The sequence below is a fragment of the Glycine max genome, chromosome 2 (assembly GCF_000004515.6).
Source record: "Glycine max cultivar Williams 82 chromosome 2, Glycine_max_v4.0, whole genome shotgun sequence".
Taxonomy (NCBI): domain Eukaryota; kingdom Viridiplantae; phylum Streptophyta; class Magnoliopsida; order Fabales; family Fabaceae; genus Glycine; species Glycine max.
Window position 1 is genome coordinate 16,992,120 of NC_016089.4, and position 25,118 is coordinate 17,017,237.

Consider the following 25,118-nt stretch of genomic DNA (forward strand, 5'->3'; position numbering starts at 1 on the left):
ATAAAGTTGTCTATTTAGGTTATAAGTGTGCAAAATTAAATATTTAATATAATTATACATATTTAGTTGTAACGGTATAGAACTTAGTAAATGAGAATCAAAACTAATAAGATTGAAATATATAATATATTTTATAAAATGATGTTATCTATTTAGTTTGAAAGATATTCATGGTTACTCATGTTTTAAAATTTTATAAACGATGAAATACATATTTAATTTTATTGAGATTATTGTTATTAGACATGTTATTTTTATATTGTTAGTATATTATTTATAAAAGATTAAACTATGAAGTAAAAATTTAAAACTACTTACATATTGAAATGCATTCATAATAAATATATTAAAGAACAATTACAATACTAATTTAAAGCATTAGCACGACAATGTCATGTGATAAATGTTAATAAAAACATGAGAAAAATATTTTTTTTAAATTTAGAAAACAAAATTAAACCCAAAAAAATTAAAACGTATTTAATCTTATGTTTATATATAATTATTTTTTAAAAAATGTATAAATGATGGTTACGATAAACATGACAATGAAGTACCACTAAATTGTATGTTATTCCTTATTCATGCTCTTCAACATCGTCTCCATCCCTGTCACTGATCCTTGATTACGATAAATATTTTGCATTCATCCATGATTTTGTATGGAGTCATGTATATTTATTCAGTCTTCATCCAGCCTACTAAAATGATTATTATTTTGTAACAAGTCCAATAATCACCAATATATTCAAAAAAGAAGATTTTTGAAGAAATGCAAAGTATGCCCCACATTTTTTGTTGCTAGAGACATAAATAAAACCAATTAACTTTGAGCCAAATGCTATCCATTAACGGCAAAAGCAAATGAAACAGTCAATGCACATATAATAGAAGATCAATAGTATCAATGTAGATCATACGTTGGTGGAATTAGAACAAGTCTTTTTAAAATAATTGTTGCCTTCACCACGTGATAAAGGAGCATGATTAGACCCAAAGATTTTATTCCTCAAGTCATTATTAGAAACTAGACCTTGTAGGGTTCGTAGAGGGAATTTTTTTGATCCTTGCCTTGTATGAGCAGGTGAAGAAACAACAGAACTTTGTTGAGAAGTTGACCGACTAACACACTGTTCAAAAACACTCATGTACACAGAAAGAACTTGCTGCTCACGATTTATAAACTCTTTTGCAAGCAACTCAATTTCAGCAATCAAGTCTTTTATCTAAGAAAAAAGGACGGAAAATGGAAGAAATAGTTATTTATTCTCCACTAAACGTACATTAGTAGCCATATTAGAAAGAATATTATAAATTTAAAAATTACATCAAGCAGAAACCATGTCGATGCCGCACATTCCAATCAAAATATACTATCTACCTATCAAGTGAGAGTGAAAGAGTCCCTTTTAGTTATATATCATCGAATGAGGATCCTTTACATGAGAGTTATATATCATTTCAAAGTTGTGCCTCAGATTCCCAAAGGCTATAAGCTTATAACACACATGAGAACTACAAAGAGCTTAATTTGTATGCACTATTAGTGTAAAAAATTCGTTAATTAATAAGAAAGCATGATTGACATAACTTTTAAGATAGTTATTATAAAATTAATAAATTTATAAGAAATCATTTACCCTGTTAGTACATACATTATTTTCTCAACTGCATAACATGGTTTCCCAAAAGTTGACCATGAAAGGTTTTATCTCTAGCACACGCTATCTGACCTTTGCAGCTTAAAGTCTGTACAACGCACAGGATCAATCACATCTTATTTTAATAGATTAGAAGAATGGCAGAGTGGTGATCAAATTTCTGACCATTTGGTCACAGAGGTTCTGATATCTTATTAAAAGACATAATCATCCTGAAAGCTTAGTGTGTTAGTAGATGGAGGCTTAAAAATGAGCTGCACGTTGAAAGTAGATAAGCTGACAAGGAAATTAAGAAGCCATTTACGAGAATGTTATCAAAATTCAGTGTTACCAGGTTCAAGTGTAGGATTCTTCATGTTATAAATTTTATGCATCTTTTACAGAGGGCATCAACAATCTTCATATTGCAGTTTGGATATCATCTTAGTTCTAATATGAATCAATGAAATAGTGCAAAAAGTGAAATCAGGACTGAAGTTCGTTACTTGAGATGCAATAAAGATTTACTAACATGATAATCAGCCACATATAAAGTTAAACAGCTAAGCCTTTTATTATTTCGTGGTAACTTGGATAAATCTTGAAAGCCATTAAGAACAAAAGACACGAGAATGCCAAATTACCTGGGCAGTAAAGTGCCTGTGTCTAGGAGATAAAGTACTTGAGGTTCGACCCATCACCCTTTCGAGCAGAATGCCCATGGATATCAATAATAATTTAGAGGTAGAAATTTAGAAATAAGAACCTTAACTGATGCCTCAAATGAATGTTAATCACCTAAAAAGAAGAATGTAATATCAATAATAATTTATACTATGGGTTCTATTTTAATTATCCATATTCTTACTCTACTAATAGGGAAATTTACATCTTGACAAGCCCATAGTGTTACAAGTAACAGCTATGAACCGCAAGCAACCAGGCCCAGATGTGATGACAGCAAGAAGTTAGTAGAGGGAAGGCCTAAAAGAGGAAGCCACACTCGTAGCTATCTGAAAGATTACGTGCTAGAAGCTTAAGTATTCACGGGTGCATACAAAGGCACAACGATAGCGTAGGTATCTTCTAGAAGCTTAGGAAGAATAAAGAATATTCGTTGTTAACATTTCTGTTAAGCAGTTAGGTCGTTACGTGATAACAGAATGTATAAAATGCAAGAAAATGCTCGTGAATAATATCAGAAAACGCATTCTCTAGTTCCCTTCTCTATCTCTCTCTCTACCCTTCTCCGTCCTTGGAGGTTGTTTGGGCCTCAAAAGCCAACCCTAACATTGGTGCTTTCATTTGCTCTTTTCCGCCATGGCCGAAGCTACACGATCCAAGACCAGTGTTGATCGCTGGGAAGATGCCTTTGCGAAGCTTTTTGCATCAATGACTTCAAAGTTCGATGATCTCCTTAACCGTATGAATCAGTTAGAGACCTCGCATACCAATTCTCACATTCCACAGGCATTTGCAAGTGCTTCATCAGCCGCAACGGCAAATGCGGCTTATCGGTTGAAGCTGGAGGTTCCTCGCTTTGATGGATCAGATCCTGAGGGATGGATATTCAAGATTACGCAATTCTTTGAATATCATGCGACACCAGACCATGATCGACTTACGATAGCTTCATTCTATATGGAAGGTCCTGCTTTAGCTTGGTTTCAGTGGATGTATCGCAGTGGCCAACTCTCTTCTTGGTCAGCTTTTCTACATGCTATCCATGCAAGGTTTTCGTCTTCAGCTTACGAAGATCCTACGGGAGTACTGTGTAAATTGACGCAACGCTCAACTGTGTCGGTGTACCTCTCGGAGTTTGAAGCTCTCGCTAATAGAGTTATCGGCCTTCCGGCGCCATTTGTCCTTAGTTGCTTCGTATCAGGACTAAGTCCTACGATTTGAAGGGAGGTGCAGGTCATGCAACCTCATTCCTTGGCTCAGGCAGTTTCGTTTGCAAGACTCCATGAAGAAAAGTTGCTAGACAGTCGCCGGCAGGGAGCTCGGTCGTCCCCCACTACACCCTCTATTACGACCCCTGCACGACTCTCGCCTTCCCCTAGCGTGACCCCACCAGAATCGTCCTTACTGCCGCCCATGGCCAAACCACGCTCCTCCACCATTCCCTTTAAACGATTGACGCTGACGGAACTAGCTCTTCACCGTGAACAAGGTTTATGTTTTAACTGCGATGAAAAATATTCGCGTGGTCATAAATGTGCTTCTTCCTTATTCTTATTGGTCACAGAGGAGGATGAGTATGCTCAGGAAATTGATCTCGGGCCTTCATCGTCAACTCTTCCTCCTTCTTTGCAGGATTCGCCACCAGTGTAGATTAGCCTGCATGCACTCTCCGGCCAAGGAGCTCCAAAGACCTTGCGTCTCACTGGCTTAATCAAGAATTGTCGTGTCCAAATCCTCATCGATGACAGGAGTACACATAACTTCCTGCAACAGGAGCTGGTTTCTTCCCTACAATTGAGTCCTCAAAATACCTCCACACTGCGAGTGACGGTGGGTAACGGTGAGGAGTTACAATGCAACCAGGTATGCATGGATGTATCAGTGCAGATTCAGAAGCATGACTTCAAGGTGGATTTCCATGTGCTACCCATTCGAGGGGCTGACGTAGTCCTCGAAGTGCAGTGGCTTAAATTCTTGGGACCTATCCTAACGGACTACACAACTCTTACATGAAATTCATTTATGATGGCAAGTTGATTGAACTCATGGGGGATCACGATACCTCTCTTGATCAGATTTCACCTTCTCAGCTGCGTCGTCTGGTAGACACAGGTAACACTAGCACTTATTTTCACATTAAGATGGAACCTCACACCACGACACCATTACCATTGACTCATCTGATACCAGCAATCCAAAAACTCTTTACTAAACACTCCTCCCTGTTCCAACCATTGTCAACTTTACCTCCATCGCGACCCACAGACCACACTATCACGCTTCTCCCGAACTCTGCCCCTGTTAACGTTAGACCCTATCGCTACCCCCATTATCAAAAGAAAGAAATAGAAAACCAAGTAGCCTCCATGCTCAGTCAAGGCCACATACAACATAGTTCGAGCCCTTTCTCATCTCCAGTTTTGTTGGTAAAGAAACGCGATGGAACTTGGCGTTTTTACGTTGATTATAGGGCACTCAATGCGATTACAGTACGTGATCGTTTTCCCATACCCACAGTGGATGAAATTTTGGATGAGCTGGGAGGCGCAGTCTGGTTTTCTAAGTTGGACTTGATGCCAGGGTATCATCAAATCCTGATGAAAGAATCCAATACGAGCAAAACCGCCTTCCGCACTCACCATGGGCATTATGAATTTTGTGTGATGCCTTTCGAGCTATGTAATGCCCCTTCGTCCTTCCAAGCAACGATGAACAAATTGTTTCAGCCCTATCTACGAAAATATATCATCATCTTCTTTGATGATATATTGATATACAGTCGCGACTTGGAGGAACATTTGAAGCATTTGGAAACCGCATTTCAAGTGTTGATGGATGGTAAGTTTACTCTCAAGTTTGCTAAATGTTCCTTTGCGCATAAGCATATAGATTACCTGGGGCACATTGTTTCCAGCAATGGTGTGCAACCTATACTAGAGAAGGTACAAACTATTCAAAGGTGGCCGCAACCGCGTACAACTCGAGCTCTGCGTGGCTTCCTTGGTCTAGTAGGATTTTATCGCAGGTTCATAAGGGGTTACGCTACTTTGGCTGCACCTCTTTCACAGCTATTAGCCAAGGCAGATCTCGTGTGCTCACCAGAAGCGGAGCACGCGTTTCAAACTCTTAAGGATGCAGTTACGATGGCACCAATGCTTGCTCTTCCCAATTTTGCCAAGCCCTTTATGGTAGAAACGGATGCTTCGGGCTCAGGTATGGGTGCTGTGCTCTCGCAAGAAGGACATCCAATCGCCTTCTTTAGCAAGCAATTTTGTCCCAAGTTGCTTCGGTCCTCTACCTATGTTCGTGAGCTCGCCGCCATCACCGCCGCCGTCAAGAAATGGCAGCAGTACCTGTTAGGGCATCATTTCGTGATTTTAACAGATCATCGGAGCCTAAAGGAACTTATGAATCAAGCCATTCAAACGCCTGAACAGCACAAGTACTTAGCACGCTTGCTAGGATTCGATTATGTTATCCAATATAGAGCAGGCAAGAGCAATGTAGTGGCAGATGCATTGTCTCGATCGTTGGGGTCAGATACTGCTTCACTCTTCATTCTTTCAGTGCCATACTTTACCTTCCTTGAAGACTTACGTAAGGAGTTGCAGACAAACCAAGAGTTTGTAACCTTGAAGGAAAAGATATGTTTCGATACGAAGGCATATCCTGATCATTCGTTGACTCCTCACTTCATCTTATGTCGAGGTCGCATTTGGTTACCCTCAGATTGTTCATTTATCAAGACATTACTCTCGGAATTTCATCAATCTCCAACTGGGTGTCACAAGGATTTCCGCAAAACCTTAGATCGAGTGGCTGAGAACTTCATTTGGAACACTATGACGGTTGACACTCGAAACTTCGTTGCCAATTGTTTGGATTGTCAACTTATAAAATATGAACCTGCAAAGCCAAGGGGCCTGCTATGTCCATTACCAGTGTCGTCTCAACCATGGGAAGATCTCTTGATGGACTTCATCGTGGGACTACCAGCCTACCGTGGCAACACATGCATCTTCGTTGTCATGGATCGCTTCTCTAAGGGGGTGCATCTTGGCATGCTTCCCCCTCACTACACATCACAAGCTGTGGCTCAGCTGTTCATGGAGATAGTGGGCAAAATTCACGGCATGCCTCGAAGCATAACGTCCGATAGAGACCCGCTTTTCATCAGCAAATTCTGGAAAAGGATAAATTTCCGTGAAGACAAACTTCCTCAGATTAATCAGATCTCCTAGGGATATCTCATAATGTTCACTTAGCATCTTATCTTGCAGAACATATAATCTAGAGATTTTGATGTATAAAATAATCTAGTTTGTTAGATAGCTATCTAGCTATATAAATATAATTGTTAGATGACAAGGTAAAAGACAAATACAATAGTTTGCACTTTGGGTAGAAACTCACTGAATAAAGCACGAGCCAAACTATTACTTTCCATGTACTCATACACCAATATCAATTGATCCCTTTCCATGCAACATCCATGAAGTTTCACAAGATTAAGGTGATGCAAACAAGATATCATGCCTATCTCATTTAAGAATTCACGATTTCCCTGCCGTGACTTTGATGAGAGTTGTTTGACTGCTATCAATGTTCCATCAGATAATTGACCCTGCAATCCAACAGTTATTTAGAGTTTTAGATGCTACTTGATGAACATAATTTTTTTATGCTTCAAAGGAAAAACGTCGTTCACTCTAATACCTTGTAGACATGACCAAAACCACCTTCTCCAATCATATTATCTGGAGTGAAATCATATGTGGCATCTCTAATTTGTTTTAACGTAAATATCCCCTTCTGTGAATCTTGTCTTTCAGTACCTGTCCAATAAGTCAACATAAAACAAGTATTCATTGGAACAACTTGTTTCCTTTTATGTAGTAAGTTATCGCATTGTTTAAGAGTATTTGTGGAAAGCACAAATGCTTGTTTAGTATTTACCTTTTATTGTCCTAATTATTCGTTTGAAGTAGCCCTTCCACCAAAAGATTCCAACTATTATAAAGACAAGGCATAGAGCTGTAACTCCAAATCCCACTCCAACGATTATCTTATGCCTTGCATTTTTTTGGTCTGAACAAGGTTTAGAATCTGGCAAAGAAAATAAAAAAATCATGAGATCTAATTATCCTATAAAAAGAGAATATTAATGGTGCCAAAATATTTAAAAGCAGAAGGTAGAGAAGCATGTTTTACTTTCTAAGTCCCATACAAATACAATAATACAGCGTAACAAATTCCAGAATGTGAGAAAAATTGTAGAGTTCCAACAAAGTTAAGATAGTGAAACTCTATTTCATGCCCTTTGAATGTTATTCATAAAAAAAATAAAAAAATCCAAAATTGTTGTTCTTCCATATACCAAAGGAAGGACAAATTACACTTATTTGTCATACCAATTAAATGAGAAAATTAAACAAACAAACTAATGATCCATCTATATGAATCAAAGGATGGCTGTGGAGAATAAGAGAGTTGTCCTACTCCAATGCCTTTAATTATGCATATAAACTTATTTAAACCATAAAGATTACCGTGCAAAATATAGCACTGTCCTAAAGTTGAATGTCATTATGTACAATTGTTGAAAATAAAGGGCCCAAGGCTTCTAGAATGAATTTAAGCTGTCTGAGTCAATTCAGTGATAAATTTATCCAATTTTGTATTTCCTACTTTTCTCATTTAGTCGGGTATCTTTGTTAAAATAACAAATCCAAGAACAAAAAATTTATAGAATTTATAACTCAAGTTATCAAACTTGAGTTATAAATTCTATAATTTTTTTTTAAAGAATCATGAAAAGTGAAAAAGAATCTTCTATCAAATTTTAATGATCGGCAAAACAGAAAAATAAAATGACAGGAAATTAAAAGATCTGCTGGAGTTGATATAATTCATTCTATAAACAAAACCTTTGTGTTGTGCATCAGATTCATGGCATTTATAATGATAAAAGAGTGACCAGCACATAATATCTACTCTGAAGACAACAACAATTTAAGTTCATCACATAATTTCCACCTGCAGGAATTTCAGATCGTTCAAATGCAAATTCCCTCTGCAAAAATGAGAAAGGAATTAAAAAACAATAAATTTATATGGCACCGAAGCATCACAAAACTCATTTATGCACTCCCAACACATCAGAAATTATCTCTGACAAACCTTAACAGGAATCATTCTAAAGTTAGAAACTTTCAAATTCTGCAGATGTTGTGCTATCTCATTCTGAACATCGAATACTGCATCCTACTATTTTAATAAAAAAAAAATGGGAGAGGGCATAACGAATCAACTCCAGACTAAGAGAAAAACAGGGTCTAAATAAAAACAAAAGCAAAAATTATATAGGTTTATGCCAGAGATCAAAGTAGAAACTTACTTGCAGCTTTTTAGAGAAATCTATAGAAGAAAATCGAGACTCTTGGACATCTCTCTCGAGACTCATCATCTCTTCATAAACTATAATTAAAATTAAATTTACTATATTATTCAGTAATTAATTTAAACCTATTTTTTTATAAAAAATTTAATAAATTAATTCTAATATATTTTTTATATATTTCTGAAAAAATTAGATTATTATATAAATATTAATTGATAAAATACGTTAAAAATATTATTTTGTAATAATTATATTAACTAATTAGATTTAAATTATTTTATATTATTTAAAATTTTTGTATATGAAATTATGTTATACAATTTATAAGTAAAAATGATTTTATTGGAGTTCAAAGTACATATATTGAGTCTTTGGCATGTAATCATGTTAAATAGAGAATAAGAGTTTTATTGTTAACAATGATCTTAAACATTTAGTTCTGTAAATCATATTTGTGGTCTTTACCGTAGAAAAATAAAAATATTTTAATTTATAATAATATGGAGTCTTTGACACGCGTTTGAGTACAATACATGAAGAGATAGTTTTACGGGACACGATGATATTGAATGAAATTGTCTCCCATGAATAATATTAGTGATTTATATCATAAAACTAAAGTAATTTAAATTATTATATTATAGATAAGTAATTTAAAATTATTATATAATAAAAATGAATTTAATAAATTACTTCTGAACATATAATGAAATTTATATAAAAACATTAATTATAATTAAATTTGTTTTAAGTATAAAAATCTTCATGATTTCATTTTAATATATTTAAAAAAGTAACATTATTACATTTATGTTAATAAATAAAATATCTGTATATGACGTTATTAAACATAGAATAAAAATAATAGTTTATAAGAAATACATTAATTAATTAGGAAATTAAATTAATTTCTAATACATAAATTTTAGTAGCATAATATAAATATTTATATTTATATTATTATTATACATTAATAAATTTGCATGTCAAATAAAATGAATAAATAAAATTAATATTAATAAAAAATTAAGATTTTTTGGAATAGAAAGAATAGAAAGAAAAAAAAAAGATTTTTTTGGAAGAAATTTGTTTAGGAAGTGTTGAGAGTGTTCTAATGAGAGTTTTACCGATAAATAGTTGATTCAAGTGATACTGAATTTGATCCTTTTAAATAAGATTTCATATTGGAGTCTTGTTGATAGAAAAAATATGATTGGAAGGAAGAATTCTATTAAAAGTGACTTCTCCAATGAAGATTAATCATCCACAAAGTTGATAGATATTTCATACCAATAAAATGGTTACAAAAAAAATATAATTACATTCATCACTTGCATAATCATTCTTGATATCGATGTTATTAAAATCGGACTAGTGATTGAACCTGTGAAGACACTAGTCTTCATGATCTAATCATGATTGAATTGGTTATATATTTTTTAATATTATATAATAATATAAAATAATGATGTATATAACTATTATAAGTTAGTAAAAACAACTAAATTATATGTTTCATAAGAAAAAATAGTAATAGTTGACAAAATAAATTATACTCATAATATATATATATATATCTAAAAAATATTAGATTAAATTTCAAAAAATTAAAAATAAATAAGACTTATTAATATCAGTTTTTAGCACTAGTTTAATGTCGATTTTTGGCTGGATCGACTGGTTCTAAAGTTCCCTAATTTTTTAGAGTCTTTGTACTGGTCACCACACTGGTTTCCAATAGAAATGTTGGTCCAATACGATTTTTAAATTCATGATTAATACACATAATAATTATTTAAAATTCATCAAACAACCTTTTTGATACTAATAGCGTTGGCATAGCTAGATTTATAGCGAATAACAACTTTTAAGTTCATGAAAAATTCTACAAAATTAAATGAATAAAAATATTCAACTTTTTTATTAGAAACAAAAATGCATTAATAATTGCAACAACAATATATATCAACAAGGAAAGATGTTACAATATATATATATCAAGATTTAGATGAATGTGGCATTTATAATTGTATAATTTTATTGTCAATGTTGACTTATAATTTGGAAAATATTGAATTAAAATTAGGTCAATTATAATTTTGGTTCTCTATTTTACTTAATATGATATTTTGGTCTCCCATCTTAAAATAGATACATTTTGGTCTCCTTATTTTAAATATCCATAATTTTGGTTCAATTAACAATTTTTTCTATATTATATTTTTATTATTTTGGTCAAACTAAACTCTAGATCGAACATTCATTTAAAGTAATATAAAGAAATGATTCCATTAATTAAAATATAAAAAATAAAAAATGTAGACAAAAATAAAATAAAACCAAAATTATGATTTTTTTTAAAATAAAGAGACTAAATGTCTCTATTTTTAAAATAAGAAACCAAAGTTGTGAATTTAACAAAATAGGAGAACAAAGTTATATTTAAGCATTAAGTTTATTTTAACTAAGTATCAATTAATTTTAAATTTTTAAAAAAAGCTGTAGAACTTAACAAATAAATTAATAAAACATAATTTTCAAAAAAAATATATAAAAGAGAGTAACATTAAGATTAAATTTCTTGTTTATTATTTTGTAAAACAAGCGTATGGTAAAAATCTATATTTCAGTTAACTAAATTGTAAATAATAGCTTCGGATCCGGATATATAACTACAACAAACTCTATAGTGACATATCTATTAACATTAGGCTAAAATGTATTTTGCTTTCCTATAATTTTGAATTTATGATTTTAATTTTCTTATTTTTAAATTGAAATATTTAGTTCTTTTATTTTTTAAAATAAAAATTTTAGTCCTTAACAAGAGATTAAATGAAGTAAAAAAAATATATTTATAAGAATTGAACCTATGATCTATGATCTTTTATACAATGACAAGTCAATAAACCATTATCTTGTTTTGGAGGATCTTATAAGCAAAATATTCTATATATCAGTACACCAATATTTATTAATTTTTTTAATTATAAAAGTTTATTAATTAAACAAATTTATTTCTTATATAAATCTTTTTACTTTTATTTTATATCGTTTTACATATTTTTATCTTGAATACTGTAAATATTTTTATTTTTATTTTACCAATTTATAATTGAATTTCATAATTTCATATGAAAATATTTTCATAAATAATTCTAAATAATTTATACAAATTTTGCAAACTGATTTTAATAAATAGTTATTTTTAATCTATTTATATAAGTCAATATAATTACATTAATTACCATGTAAATTATTTTATTAATTTATATAAATTATGTAAATTCAGTTTAATATTTAAATTACTTTTATTATAATTATATAAATTAATAAAATTTTAATATTTAATTTTTTTGAAAACTTACATGTCAATATTTTGTTTTAACTATAAAATTTTATTTAATAGATAATTTTTTATTCCAATTATATATATGAAGAAAATTACACAAATGAATATATACATTATTTTATGTAATCTATACAAATTATGTAAATATATTTTAATATTTAAATTATTTTTATTATAATTATATAAACTAATTTTTAAATTTTTAATGTTTTGAAAACTTGTTAATATTTATGTTTTAATTATAAAAATATATTTAATAAATAATTTTCTTATTCCAATTCTATAAATCAAGAAAACTACATAAATTAATATGTAAATTATTTATATAGTTTATACAAATTATGTAAATTTATTTTAATATTTAAATTACACAAACTTTTATATAGATTAATCCCTTAATCATGCTTGGAGTTGGATTCCCTAGAGATGGTAATCACTCAATAGAAAGTCCAAGGTCTAAGGCCCAAGGCCAAAAAAGGTTTTTATAAATAGAAATGAGATTTTCTAGGTAACAACAACTATTCATCTGCATTTATTGCTCTGAGTCGAAATCTTACTTGGATGTTGGAGTGCTTCATGCAGGTATACCATTCTTCGAAAAATCGCTTCACTAACTGTTAAATGAGGATACATTGAAGTAAAGGACAAGAGAAGGAGTAGGGTATCCAACCACCTTAGGCAGTAACATTTTGGCGCCACCATGGGCCCCTAGTAAAATCAATCCCTGACACCAAGTGTTATGGAAATTACTAGAACAGAAATGACACAATAGCCTAACCAATTTAGCCATTAGTCAATGAAGATGAAGTACATGTTGAGGACTAGACAAACTTGCCATCGCCTATATGACAACTACAAAAGCAAATATCATGATGCTTTGCCAACATGCTCAAGAAATTTCTGCCCTCTATCAAGAGAATGTCTAACTTTGGAGTCTTAACAAAAGGTGGAGGTCAGGCAATGAAACTTAGATTCATCATTATGATGAGTCTAAGATATATGCCAGTCCCCAAATCATGAACAGTGTTCAACAAGATACACAACATTTATCTGCCACCACTATAAGTAGATAACTACAACAATACAAGAACCATTTCGTCCTTGAAATCATGGAATCCACACTACCTTCAATTGGAAGAATTTGACCATTAACAATTATGATGATACCATTGTTCCAGATGAGCACTTCAATGTGTATGTCACCCAAGTCAGTTTATACACCATAGACGATGTGGTCCTATGACACATTTTTCCTACTTCACTAAAAGGGCAAGCCTTGAACTAGTTTATGCGACACCCATCTAATACTATCGATTCCTTTGAAACTACAAAAAAATGGTCTAAATGGGGGTTATTTTTGGCTTTACCTACGGTTAAAACCTTTGTTAAGTGTCTTTCTTGCGGTTATGCTTATCGTTGGCATAAAGGTTGATGTAAGCTCCATTGGAGCTTGTAGGCCTAGGATATTCTTCATCAATGGATTCCTTTGCTTCTTGGAAGATGAATGACAGCCGAATGGAGAAGGAAGAGAGAGAGGAGGCGTCACTTCAAGGAGAAGATGAGTCTAGAAGAAGCTCACCACCATAGGAGGCCATGGATAAGAGCTTGAAGGAAGAAGGAGATGAATGAGGGGAGAGGGAGAGAAGAGCACAAAATTTTGTGCACTAAGAGAGCTCTGAAATCTGAAGTTTAATTTTCAAATGATCAAAGTTCAAAAAATGCACACACATGACCTCTATTTATAGCCTAAGTGTCACACAAAATTGGAGGGAAATTTGAATTTCAATTCAAATTTCACTTGAATTTGAAATTGAATTTGTGGAGCCAAACTTTGGAGCCAAAATTTCACTAATTATGATTAGTGAATTTTAGTTATGGTTCAGCCCACTAATCCAAGATCAATTCCAAGATTCTCCACTAAGTGTGCTTAGATGTCATGATGCATGTAAAGCATGAAGGACATGCACAAAGTGTGACTATATGATGTGGCAATGGGGTGTAGTAAGCAAATGCTCACCTCCTCTTCTAAAATTTAATTGGATTGGGCTTCTATCAATTCAATTAAATTTATTTCCAACCACACACATCAAATATTCACTTAGTGCATGTAAAATTACAAAACTACCCCTAATACAAAAACTAGTCTAGGTGCCCTAGAATACAAGGGCTGAAAAATCCTATATTTCTAGGGTACCCTACCTACATTATGGAGCCCTAAATACAAGGACCAAATATAATGACATCCTAGTCTAATATGTACAAAGCTAATTGGACCCAACCTTGGCCCATGGGCTCAAAAATATACCCTGAGGTTTATGAGAACCTTAGGGCCTTCTTCAGCAGCTCTAGTCCAATCCTCTTAAAGCCTCTTGCTCATGGCTCTAGTGACTGGTCCCTTCCTAGGGAGGATTGCATCAAAGGTTCCCATACATGCTGGAGAACAACTCGTTCAATGGTGCTGCCCATGAAGATCATATGTAGAACCCAAGGAAGTTTATTTTAAGTTGACTAACACGACAAAACAAAATCGTGTACTTTCCTATGTATGTTGAACTCACTAGGCTTGTTTTACCACAATTTTAGGAGTTAAATATTCACTTAGGATAAAAAATTCAGCCAGCAATTCAATCACCAAAACTCAAATTCACAATAGACACAATCATAAGGAAACCTAAAAGTTCAAGAAAAGGTTCACAATCAAAGACTCTTTAAGAATTTTGCATGAACATGTTAAGGACTAATTTAAATGCAAGATTTGACTCAAATCAACTAATAGGCTGAAATAATTTCATACACTCATGAACAAAGGAGTTAGACAAAGAAACAAGAAAAATAAAATTCAGCACAACACAAGGAATCGTATGTGACAAGTTTCATGACTAGACATGACTTCTATGACAAAACTACAATAGGTGAACAAGTCACTCTAGATATTTGAGGTTTTCTTCTACTTTAATGTTTTTGTAAGAATTTTATGGTTTAGGTTTCAGCCACAAAAAATAGCAAAACAAAACTCAAAGGAATCTAACTCAAAACAATTCATGGTTTAAGAACAAGAACAAGAAATTTGAACCATAGAAAATCAAATTTAGCTTCTATAGCAAGTTTAATCGGTGGAAATTCTAAAAAATCATGTTAACAAAATTTAGCACAAGACATGTGATGAGATACATGGAGAAAAATGAAGAAACAACAATGGAGGAAAAGGTAAAGCTAAAAATTAATGGAGGTTTAAGGAGCACCTACTTGAAGCTCTTGTGCTCTGATACCACTTGATGGAAGTTTGCTCGAGAAACTTCTATGGAGGTTGAATCTTTGAGCTTCAATGAGGTCCTTCAATGGTGATTTTCAGCCATGGAGTTGCAACGAGAGATAAAGGAGAAGAGGTGAGAGGAGGCACCATCTACTAGAGAATAAGCCATGAAAGGAGAAACTTCACCACCAAGAGAGTGCCTTGGATAAGAAGCTTAGAGAGGAAGCTTCAATGGAGGAAAAAAATGAGAGAAAGAGAGTGAGGGGGGGGGGGGGGGGGGGGGGGCCCAAATTGAAGGGGAAAAAAGAGGGGGAAAAGTTGAACTTTTAAGTGGGTCTCCCAAATTTTCCATTTCTCAAAATTATGATAAGTGGTACACACGCTTCTATTTTTAGCCCAAGGCACTAACTAAATGAAAGCTTCCTTGAAAAACTTCTTTGAAAAACTTCCTTGGGAAGTTAGAGCTTAGCTACACACACCCTCTAATAGCTAAGCTCATCTCCTTGAGAAGCTTCCTTGAGAGGCTTCCTTGAGAAGCTAGAGCTTAGCTACACACACCCCTTTAATAGCTAAGCTCACCCCCATGCCAAAATACATGAAAATACAAAAAAAGTCCCTACTACAAAGACTACTCAAATGCCCTAAAATACAAGGCTAAAACCTTATACTACTAGAATTGCCAAAATACAAGGCCCAACAAAAGGAAAATATATTATAATATTTACAAAGAAGAGTGGACCCAATCTTGGTCCATGGGCTCTAAAATCTACCCTAAGGCTCATGAGAACCTGTTCGGCTTCCGGCAAGTGCACCAGATCACATAAGTAGTATAAAAAAGTAGGAACTGAGTATCGAACACTCGGGGAACTTGTGTTATTTGGTAAGCTATTTCAACAAATAGGCGTCTATTGTGTAAAAGTAAGTGTGAATATGAACAAGTGTATAAACTATCTGTGCCAAAAGAAAGAAAATCACACGAGAGAAATGATGTGTAAAAACAAGTAGAGAACACGTTGGCCTTCCTAATAGGTGCTTGATGCTAAAAAGATATTCTCTATCTAACAATGCTCATGTGTTCTTATGGTGTCTCCTGAAATACTAAACCCCGATTCCTCATGATAGCTTAGTCTAATCCTGATCAAGCATCGTTCGCAGATTCCTCTTGTAAAACTCAACTCAACCAGGACCGCATTAAGACACACATACTCAACTAACTTATCGCACCCCGATTCCTCATGAAAGCACGACAACTCAGCCTTGCACTATCAAGGACTTTAGAGTCAGACTAGTTTCCACTGTTGAATGACCCTAACAAAGCATGCATCCACGTGATCAAGGTAAAGGCATACTGGAATGAAAAGTAGATAGCACAGAGAACACACAAAACATCATTAAATAGATAAACATATATTTACATCAGGTACCTACAGGGAAGATCCAACAAAGGATTTAGCTTTCCATACCAGGAAGCCTTCTTAACAACAAAGAAAAGAACAAGATGAAAGATTGCAAAACTACAAGTGGTGAGGATGTCTCCTTCACCTCTAGGATCTTACAATCACTCAAAAACTCATCTCAAGCTCTCAAACCGGCTCCTACTTCGAGCTCTGGTCTCTACAGATCTTCACACAACAAAATCTCTCAAAACTCTCTGAAACTTAGACCTTTCTCTCTCTAGAAAACCTAGACATGCAAAGCTCTGAATCCCAGTCCAAACTCCCTTCACAAAATCTGATTTCAGGCTTAAATAGGTGGCCTTGTTCGTGCTCGTGCACTTAGCGCACGTTAGTGATTTTTGGCTTAGCGCGCCTTTCTCGCTAAGCAGATGAACTGAAGTGGTGCGCTTAGAGAGATGAAGCGGTGCACTTAGGGAGCCTGTACAGCTCATCTTCTTCTAGATTCTTCCTCGCGCTTAGCCCAGGAAGTTGCGCTTAGCGGATGCTCGCTAAGCCAGCAGATTGGCTTAGCGAGAAGGTGAAAATAGCCTTTTCCACAACTTACCTAATTAACCTAAAATTGAGATAAAATGATTATTAAACACCCAAAATGGAAATACTAAGTATTTATTACCTATAATTAATAGGAAATACTTATAACATTACAAAATAACCATAAATTGGGAGAGTTTGATACAATTTATACAAGTTTTATACACAAAAGTTAGTCATTTTCATCGACTAACAACTCCCCCAAATTTACAGTTTTGCTTGTCCTCAAGCAAAAAGAGAACAACTCACTTGTCCTCAAGTGACAATGACATGCAGTGACTATGTACAAAGGTGTATGCTACAAAGTGACTGATTGCATGATAAGAGAATGGAGTAAAATGCCCTCGTCACTTGTCTTTCACAAGGTATGCAGTTATCCAAAGAGAAGAATAAAATGTAACTTGAATAGATAGATGAAGTTAGGCATAAGACAGATATCAAGGAAAGTAGCTTAAACCATAGTCTCACGGCTACTGTTTCACTCAAGCACAAGTGTTTAACCTATTCATTAATAACAACTAGCAAGAGGTCCAATCTTTGAATTTCATCTCATGCCATAAAGTCAGAAATGTATAAATAGAATCAGGAGGACTTTCTCAGGTTTGTAGTGAGGCTTGGCTACAAAAATTCATTGGTTTTTTCAAGGATTCAAAGGCTTAGATTCTAAGAGAGCACAAATCCTTGACTTATCCCAATGGTCTTGTGTTATACCAGTAGCTTTCTCACTTTCCTTTCCTCTCAAGTTGCTTTTGACCTTATTGTAACAACACAATTTATTCTTTTCTTTCTCTTTTTTTTTAACATACAACTTATTTGTTGTGTGTGTTGATGCTTAACCTTTTTCTTTTCATTCAAATTGACTTCCCTCCCCCAAGTTTAGAGTAAATTTGCCTTGAACCATGTGCTTTCCTAAAATCTAAACAAGGTATCAAGAGGTAATTATTTAAGTTCAGGGTTCAAATTTTTTTTTTGACTATATCATTCAGCTCAAAAAGGGAGCAAAGGATGCAATAATCATTCAAGGTAAATTTTTTGGTCAAAAGAGCTTGTGTATGTACAATCATGGCCTTCATCATGTCCTCATATATACATCTCATTCTAAAATTCAAAGATTCATGCAAAGATTATCACTCACAGCTAGTCATTCACTCACAGTTTAAGGTCACACTCTCACCGGTTTTGGTTCAAGCTTTTCTTTCACAATCAATTTGTCTACTGACTAACAATTCTAATTGCGAGTTCACATTCTTTTTATTTCTTTGTATAAAATACACACTTGCTCAAACTCATGAAAGGAAACACAAACTCCATCACAATCATGCATTCAATTCAAAATGAAAACATACATCCATTTTTCACAGAAAGATAAAATTGTTTCACTGTTATGTCATCAAAAATAGGTTAAACTGTTCAAAATGCTTCAGGATAATCATACTAACTATTCATATATAAAACAAGAAGTATATATAGACATAAAGGAAATACTGTACGAAAACCAAAATTATAATAATAACAAATCAAAAAGCAAAAAGTGTCATCAGGAATTAAAATTCCAGTGACTGGTTCTGATTGTCCTGTATCTGAACATCCTTCTCATCTGTTAGATGCCATACTGGAGTAGCTGGAAGAGAAGTGTCTAAAGGCAGAACTGGTATGGTCTGGCCCTCATGTATCTCTAAGACAGGAATGGAAGAGTCTGCTGCGTGCTGAGGTGAAGATGGATCCACTCCTGGAAATGGTGCATCAGTTGACGTTGGCACTGGTCCATGATGAGCAGCCTCATTGGATCTCGTCTCTAATCTTCTTTTTTTACAATCAACAGCTCCAGAGATGGTGGCTTCAGATGAGTGATCGTTTTTTGGTTCTGGCTCATGCTGTTGAGTGATCTTTTTTTACAATCACTTTCTCTTTCAAAAAACATAATTAGAGGGGATATTGCATAATTAAACCAATTGTGTTATTAGAATAAATGAGCATATTATGTGAATATAGATGAGAATCTCCTTGAGTTCACTATCTTATGCAATTATATTAAGTTGTGCATACATAGTATCAGAGTATAGATAGCATCAAAGCATAAACATGAAATAAACATACATATGTGACCACCAAAACACTTGTTTTATTAAAAAGAATATGAGTACAAGTGTGATAAAAATCAAAATTCCTATTCTACTTTCTCCCCCTTTGTCATTATCAAAAGAAATGGGTTCGAAGAGAAAGAGAAAGTGATTGTGGACATCATAATCAACTCTCAGTGGATGGAGGTGGACGGTTGGAATGTGGTGACTTTGGTGGTGAAGGCGAAGGTGCAAGCACATGATTTACAATTAAGGTAGGCTTAGGAACTAGAGTAAGAGGGACAGAGGTGGTTGGATAGTGGGAGCAACCTCTGTTGCATAAGCATATTCATATTAAATACACAGAATCATTGAAGGATTTGAGCGAAGCTTCTTGTGTGTTTATAATCAACAGATTGGTCTCCATGCATTCAACAAGTAACCTTTTCTCCATAGTTTCTTCTAGGTTGGCCTATTGAAGGAGTAACATCTCTTATATCCTCTCTTCAAAAATGCTAGTTGAAGCAACGATGGACAAGAGGGTGATTTCTCTTGGAGTATTGAAAGTGTTGATAGTAGTGAAGGCATCGTCAGGTATGGGCTGAGAAGTGACTTCAACTAGCGGAGGTTCAACAACATCGACTTGTGGTTCAAGATGAGCATGTAGGTTGTTGAACAACTCTTTAGATTTGAGCTTCTCCCATTGTTGCTTTCCTTCTACCACCTTTTGTATCTCCATGAGTTGGGGGTTAAGCTTATCCTATTCGTGTTGGAGTTTAGCAGCCATTCCTTGTCCTAAAACCCAAGGGTTCTGATAAGGAGAGAATGGATGTTTTTTTAGTTCAGGATGCCTAGCCCAAGCGGTTACAATAGCCATTCTCATAACAACCTCAGGGTATTGGTGCAAGTTATACCGAGAGCGGAGATGAGGGATGTCATAAATGAGACGCTAATAGAATTCATTATCTTCCTCTTGCTTCAAGAAGCATATTTGCCAATCATTGAATCTGTAGATCTTTGATGAACTCAAGATTTGCACCATATGCATGTAATTAGATGTGTCTTCTTTGTCATACTCTGATGTGGATGCAAGACATGATTTTTCATACATGTCTTTGAAGTAAAAGAGCATGGCGTCATTCTGATCAAACTCAAGGTCTGGCTTCAGGGCGACGGTCTTTTAGCCGCATCCCTAGTAAAATACCTATTCCAATCATAATGAGTTAGACATAGGGGCCATACTTTCTTTGAGACCAGGGTTAGGCATGGGTGGGCTGTGGGGAAACACCTTCCCTTTCTTTTTCTTGAGGTCCAAGGGAGGCAACCTCAGACCCATTTTGTCGGGCATGAGCTTGATTATTGTTGTTAGGCCAATGTGAATTCTAGGGGGATAACTTGGCCACTGGTCAGTTTGACCCCACTGCATCATAATCATCCCAATGTTGAAATGTCGACTTTAGTTAAGGGAGTAGCTTGATGGCTATAGACTAAAGGTACGAACTGGGACATTAGAGTAAAGAGTTGGATGTGTTTTAGATGCAGGAACAATGGCGAAAAGTCATCAAAAGAAGGGTCAATATGTTGAGAATCAATCTTTCGACACCATCCAATGATGTCTTTATCATGACTGACCACTTCTCTATAAGCCCTGGATGAAATCTTGTAAACATTCTTACAAAGGGCCATTGGGGATGTGACCTTGGATACCTTAGGATGAATTTGCTTCTAAGTTAGTAGAGGAAGGGTTTTAGTCCTTGTAGGTTGATCCAATGTAGAAGAGGAGAGTGTAGCTTCATCTACCTTATACATGGACGGAGGGCACGTGACAACTTCCTCCTCAACGTCCAATGGCATTTGCATCCAATCAATTAAAGCTTGGAATTTTGCATCCAATCAATGTTGCAAGCATTCTCAGCGAGAAAGGCCATAAGAAACAATATCTTTGCAATGTCTTCTTCGGAGAGGTTGTGATGTAGCTCCATGTGGAGCTTGTAGGCCTTGGATCTTCTTCATTAATGGAGTCCTTTGCTTCTTGAAGATCAATGGAAGTGGAATGGAGAAGGAAGAAAGATGATTGAGGTCGCCACTTGAAGGAGATGATGAGTCAAGAAGAACCTCACCACCATAGGAAGTCATGGATAAGAGCTTGAAGGTAGGAGAAGATGAGTGGAGGGAGAGGGAGAGAAAGAGTGTTAGTCGGTGAAAACGACTAACTTTTGTGTATAAAACTTGTATAAATTGTATCAAACTCTCCCAATTTATGGTTATTTTGTAATGTTATAAGTATTTTCTGTTAAGTATAGGTAATAAATACTTAGTTTTTTCATTTTGTGTGTTTAATAATCATTTTCTCTCAATTTCAGGTTAATTAGGCAAGCTTTGGAAAAGGTTGTTTTCACCTTCTCGCTAAGCCAATCTATTGGCTTAGCGAGCATCTGCTAAGCGCAACACTCCTGGGCTAAGCGCGAAGAAGAATCCAGAAGAAGATGAGTTGTACAGGTTTGCTAAGCGCACTGCTTCATCTCTCTAAGTGCATCACTTCAGTTCATGCGCTAAGCAAGAATGGTGCGCTAAGCCAAAAATCACTAACATGCGCTAAGCAGTCCATACGTGTGCTAAGCACACGAGCACGAACAAGGCCACCTATTTAAGCTTGAAATCAGATTTTGTAAAGGGAGTTTGGACTGGGATTCAGAGCTTTGCATGTCTAGGGTTTCTAGAGAGAGAAAGGTCCAAGTTTAAGAGATTTTGCTGTGTGAAGATCTGCAGAGACCAGAGCTTGAAGCAGGAGCTGGTTTGAGAGCTTGAGATGAGTTTGTGAGTGATTGTAGGATCCTAGAGGTGAAGGAGACATCCTCACCACTTGTATTTTTTCAATCTTTCATCTTGCTCTTCTCTTTGTTGTTAAGAAGGCTTCTTGGTATAGAAAGCTAAATCCTCTGTTGGATCTTCCCTATAGGTACCTGATGTAAATATATTTCTATCTATTTAATGATGTTTTGTGCGTTCTCTGTGCTATCTGCTTTTCATTCCAGTATGCCTTTATGCATGCTTTGTTAGGGTCATTCAACAGTGGAAACTGGTCTGACTCTAAAGTCCTTGATAGTGCAGGGCTGAGTTGTCATGCTTTCACGAGGAATCGGGGTGCGATAAGTTAGTTGAGTATGTGTGTCTTAATGCGGTCCTGGCTGAGTTTAGTCTTACAAGAGGAATCTGTGGATGATGCTTGATCAGGATTAGGCTAAACTATCATAAGGAATCGGGGTTTAGTATTTCAGGAGACACCATAAGAACACATGAGCATTGTTAGATAGAGAATATCTTTTTAGCATCAGGCACCTATTAGGAAGACCAACGTGTTCTCTACTTGTTTTTACACATCATTTCTCTTGTGTGATTTTTTTTCTTTTTGCACGGATAGTTTATACACTTGTTCATATTCACACTTACTTTTACCAAATAACATAAGTTCCCCGAGTGTTCGATACTCAGTTCTTACCGTTTTATACTACTTGTGCGATCCGGTGCACTTGCCGGAAACCGAACAAGGAGCATAGAATTTTATGCCTCAAATGAGGTCTAAACTTTGAAGTGTAATTGTCAAATGATCAAAGTTGAAAAAATACACACACATGACCTCTATTTATAGCCTAAGTGTCACACAAAATTGGAGGGAAATTTGAATTTCACTTGAATTTGAAATTGAATTTGTGGAGCCTATGGCGGGTGTTCCTTGATGGTGGCCTTCTCTTGCATCTCTGACCCAATCTTCTTGGAGTCTTCTATCTAATGCCCTTGGGGGGCAGGATTGCATCAGGTTGGGGCCTATGGCGGGTGTTCCTTGATGGTGGAGACGACCAAGATGGATGGGTGATGGAGGTGCTTGGTGTGCAACTTCATTGTCTATATCAGTATTGGACACAGTTCTTTTCTTCTTCTTGAGGTGAATAACCTTAATACTTCTTAAGCTTCCTTCAAATTATGGGATGGTGGAGGTATGTTCTTGTATGAGAGGAATCTCTACATGTGGAGAATCAGTGGCAGCAGCATTAAAGGCTTACTTGCCCGTTGGATGCTTGGTTCTTTGAGCACTTCTTTTCTCTAACTTGCTGGTGTGAGGTTGAGTTGGGGGAGGTGGAGCCTGCTGAGTTCATTTAATATTCTTCATTTGAGGCACAATGGTCTCATCCGAAGGTGGTGCAACTTCCCTCTTTCTAAACACCAATCCATCTTCATCACTGTCAGTCTCACTAAGTGCCTTTAGGCATTCTACAGTGGACGATGGTTGTTGGTTCTTCTTGAATCAAGCACCTCCATCACCCATCCATCTTGATCGTCTCCACCATCAAGGAACACCTGCCATAGGCCCCAACCTGAAGCAATCCTATCCCCCAAGAGCATTGGATAGAAGACTCCAAGAAGATTGGGTCAGAGATGCAAGAGAAGGCCCTAGGGTTCTCATGAGCCTTATGGTAGATTTTGGACCCATGGGCTAAGTATGAGCCCACTTATCTTTGTACATATTAGATTAAAGTTTCATTATTTTAGGGCTTGTATTTAGGGCTAAATAAAGTAGGTAGGGTATCCTAGAAATGTAAGATTTTTCAGCCCTTGTATTTTAGGGCACCTAGACTAGTTTTTGTATTATGGGTAATTTTGTAATTTCACTTGCATTAAGTGAATATTTGATGTGTGTTGGAAAATAAATTTAATTGAATTGGAAGAAGCCCAATCCAATTAAATTTTAGAAGGGGAGGTGAGCATTTGCTTGCTACACCCCATTGCCACATCATATAGTCACACTTTGTGCATGTCCTTCATGCTTTACATGCCTCATGACACCTAAGCAGACTTAGTGGAGAATCTTGGACTTGATCTTGGATTAGTGGACTGAACCATAGCTAAAATTCACTAATCATAATTAGTGAAATTTTGGCTCCAAAGTTTGGCTCCACAAATTCAATTTCAAATTCAAGTGAAATTTGAATAGAAATTCAAATTTCCCTCCAATTTTGTGTGACACTTAGGCTATAAATAGAGGTCATGTGTGTGTATTTTTTTAAACTTTGATCATTTGAGAATTGCACTTCAAATTTAAGACCTCAATTGAGGCACAAAATTTTGTGCTCCTTCTCTCCTTCTCCCTCCACTCATCTTCCCCTACCTTCAAGCTCTTGTCCATGGTTTCTGATGCAATCCTACCCCGTAAGGGCATTGGATAGAAGACTCCAAGCAGATTGGGCCAGAGATCCAAGGGAAGGCCCAGGGGTTCTCATGAGCCTTATGGTAGATTTCGAGCCCATGGGCTAAGTATGAGCCCGCTCTTCTTTGTAAATATCAGAATAGGTTTTTTCTTCTTCTTTTGGGCCTTGTATTTTGGCCATTCTAGTAGTATAGGGTTTTAGCCTTGTATTTCAGGGCATTTTGAGTAGTCTTTGTAGTAGGGACATTTTTTTTGTATTTTCATGTATTTTGTCAAGGAAGTGAGCTTAGGTTTTAGATGGATGTGTGTAGCTAAGCTCTAGCTTCTCAAGGAAACTTCTCAAGGAGGTGAGCTTAGTTTTTAGATGGGTGTGTGTAGCTAAGCTCTAGCTTCTCAAGGAAGTTTTCCCAAAGAAGCTTCTCAAGGAAGTTTTCTTAAGAAAGCTTCTCAAGGAAGCTACCTAGTCTATAAATAGAAGCATGTGTAACATTTGTTGTAACTTTGATGAATGAGAGTCGTGTGAGACACAACACAAAGT

At 35.2% G+C, this 25,118-nt stretch overlaps 1 protein-coding gene across 1 annotated transcript; it reads right to left on the minus strand.

Moving 5' to 3' along the window:
* Positions 1 to 1,581: 1,581 nt before the first annotated feature.
* LOC100815349 (probable LRR receptor-like serine/threonine-protein kinase RFK1) lies at positions 1,582 to 8,766 on the minus strand. The gene is made up of 6 exons (XM_041007105.1): positions 8,722 to 8,766; positions 8,505 to 8,588; positions 8,361 to 8,397; positions 7,281 to 7,430; positions 7,041 to 7,159; positions 1,582 to 6,948 (listed from the first exon to the last, which is right to left on the minus strand). Exons 2-6 carry the CDS (start codon positions 8,517 to 8,519, stop codon positions 6,682 to 6,684), a joined length of 588 nt encoding a protein of 195 aa, XP_040863039.1. The 5' UTR covers positions 8,520 to 8,588; positions 8,722 to 8,766; the 3' UTR covers positions 1,582 to 6,681.
* Between the last annotated feature and the right edge of the window lie 16,352 nt (positions 8,767 to 25,118).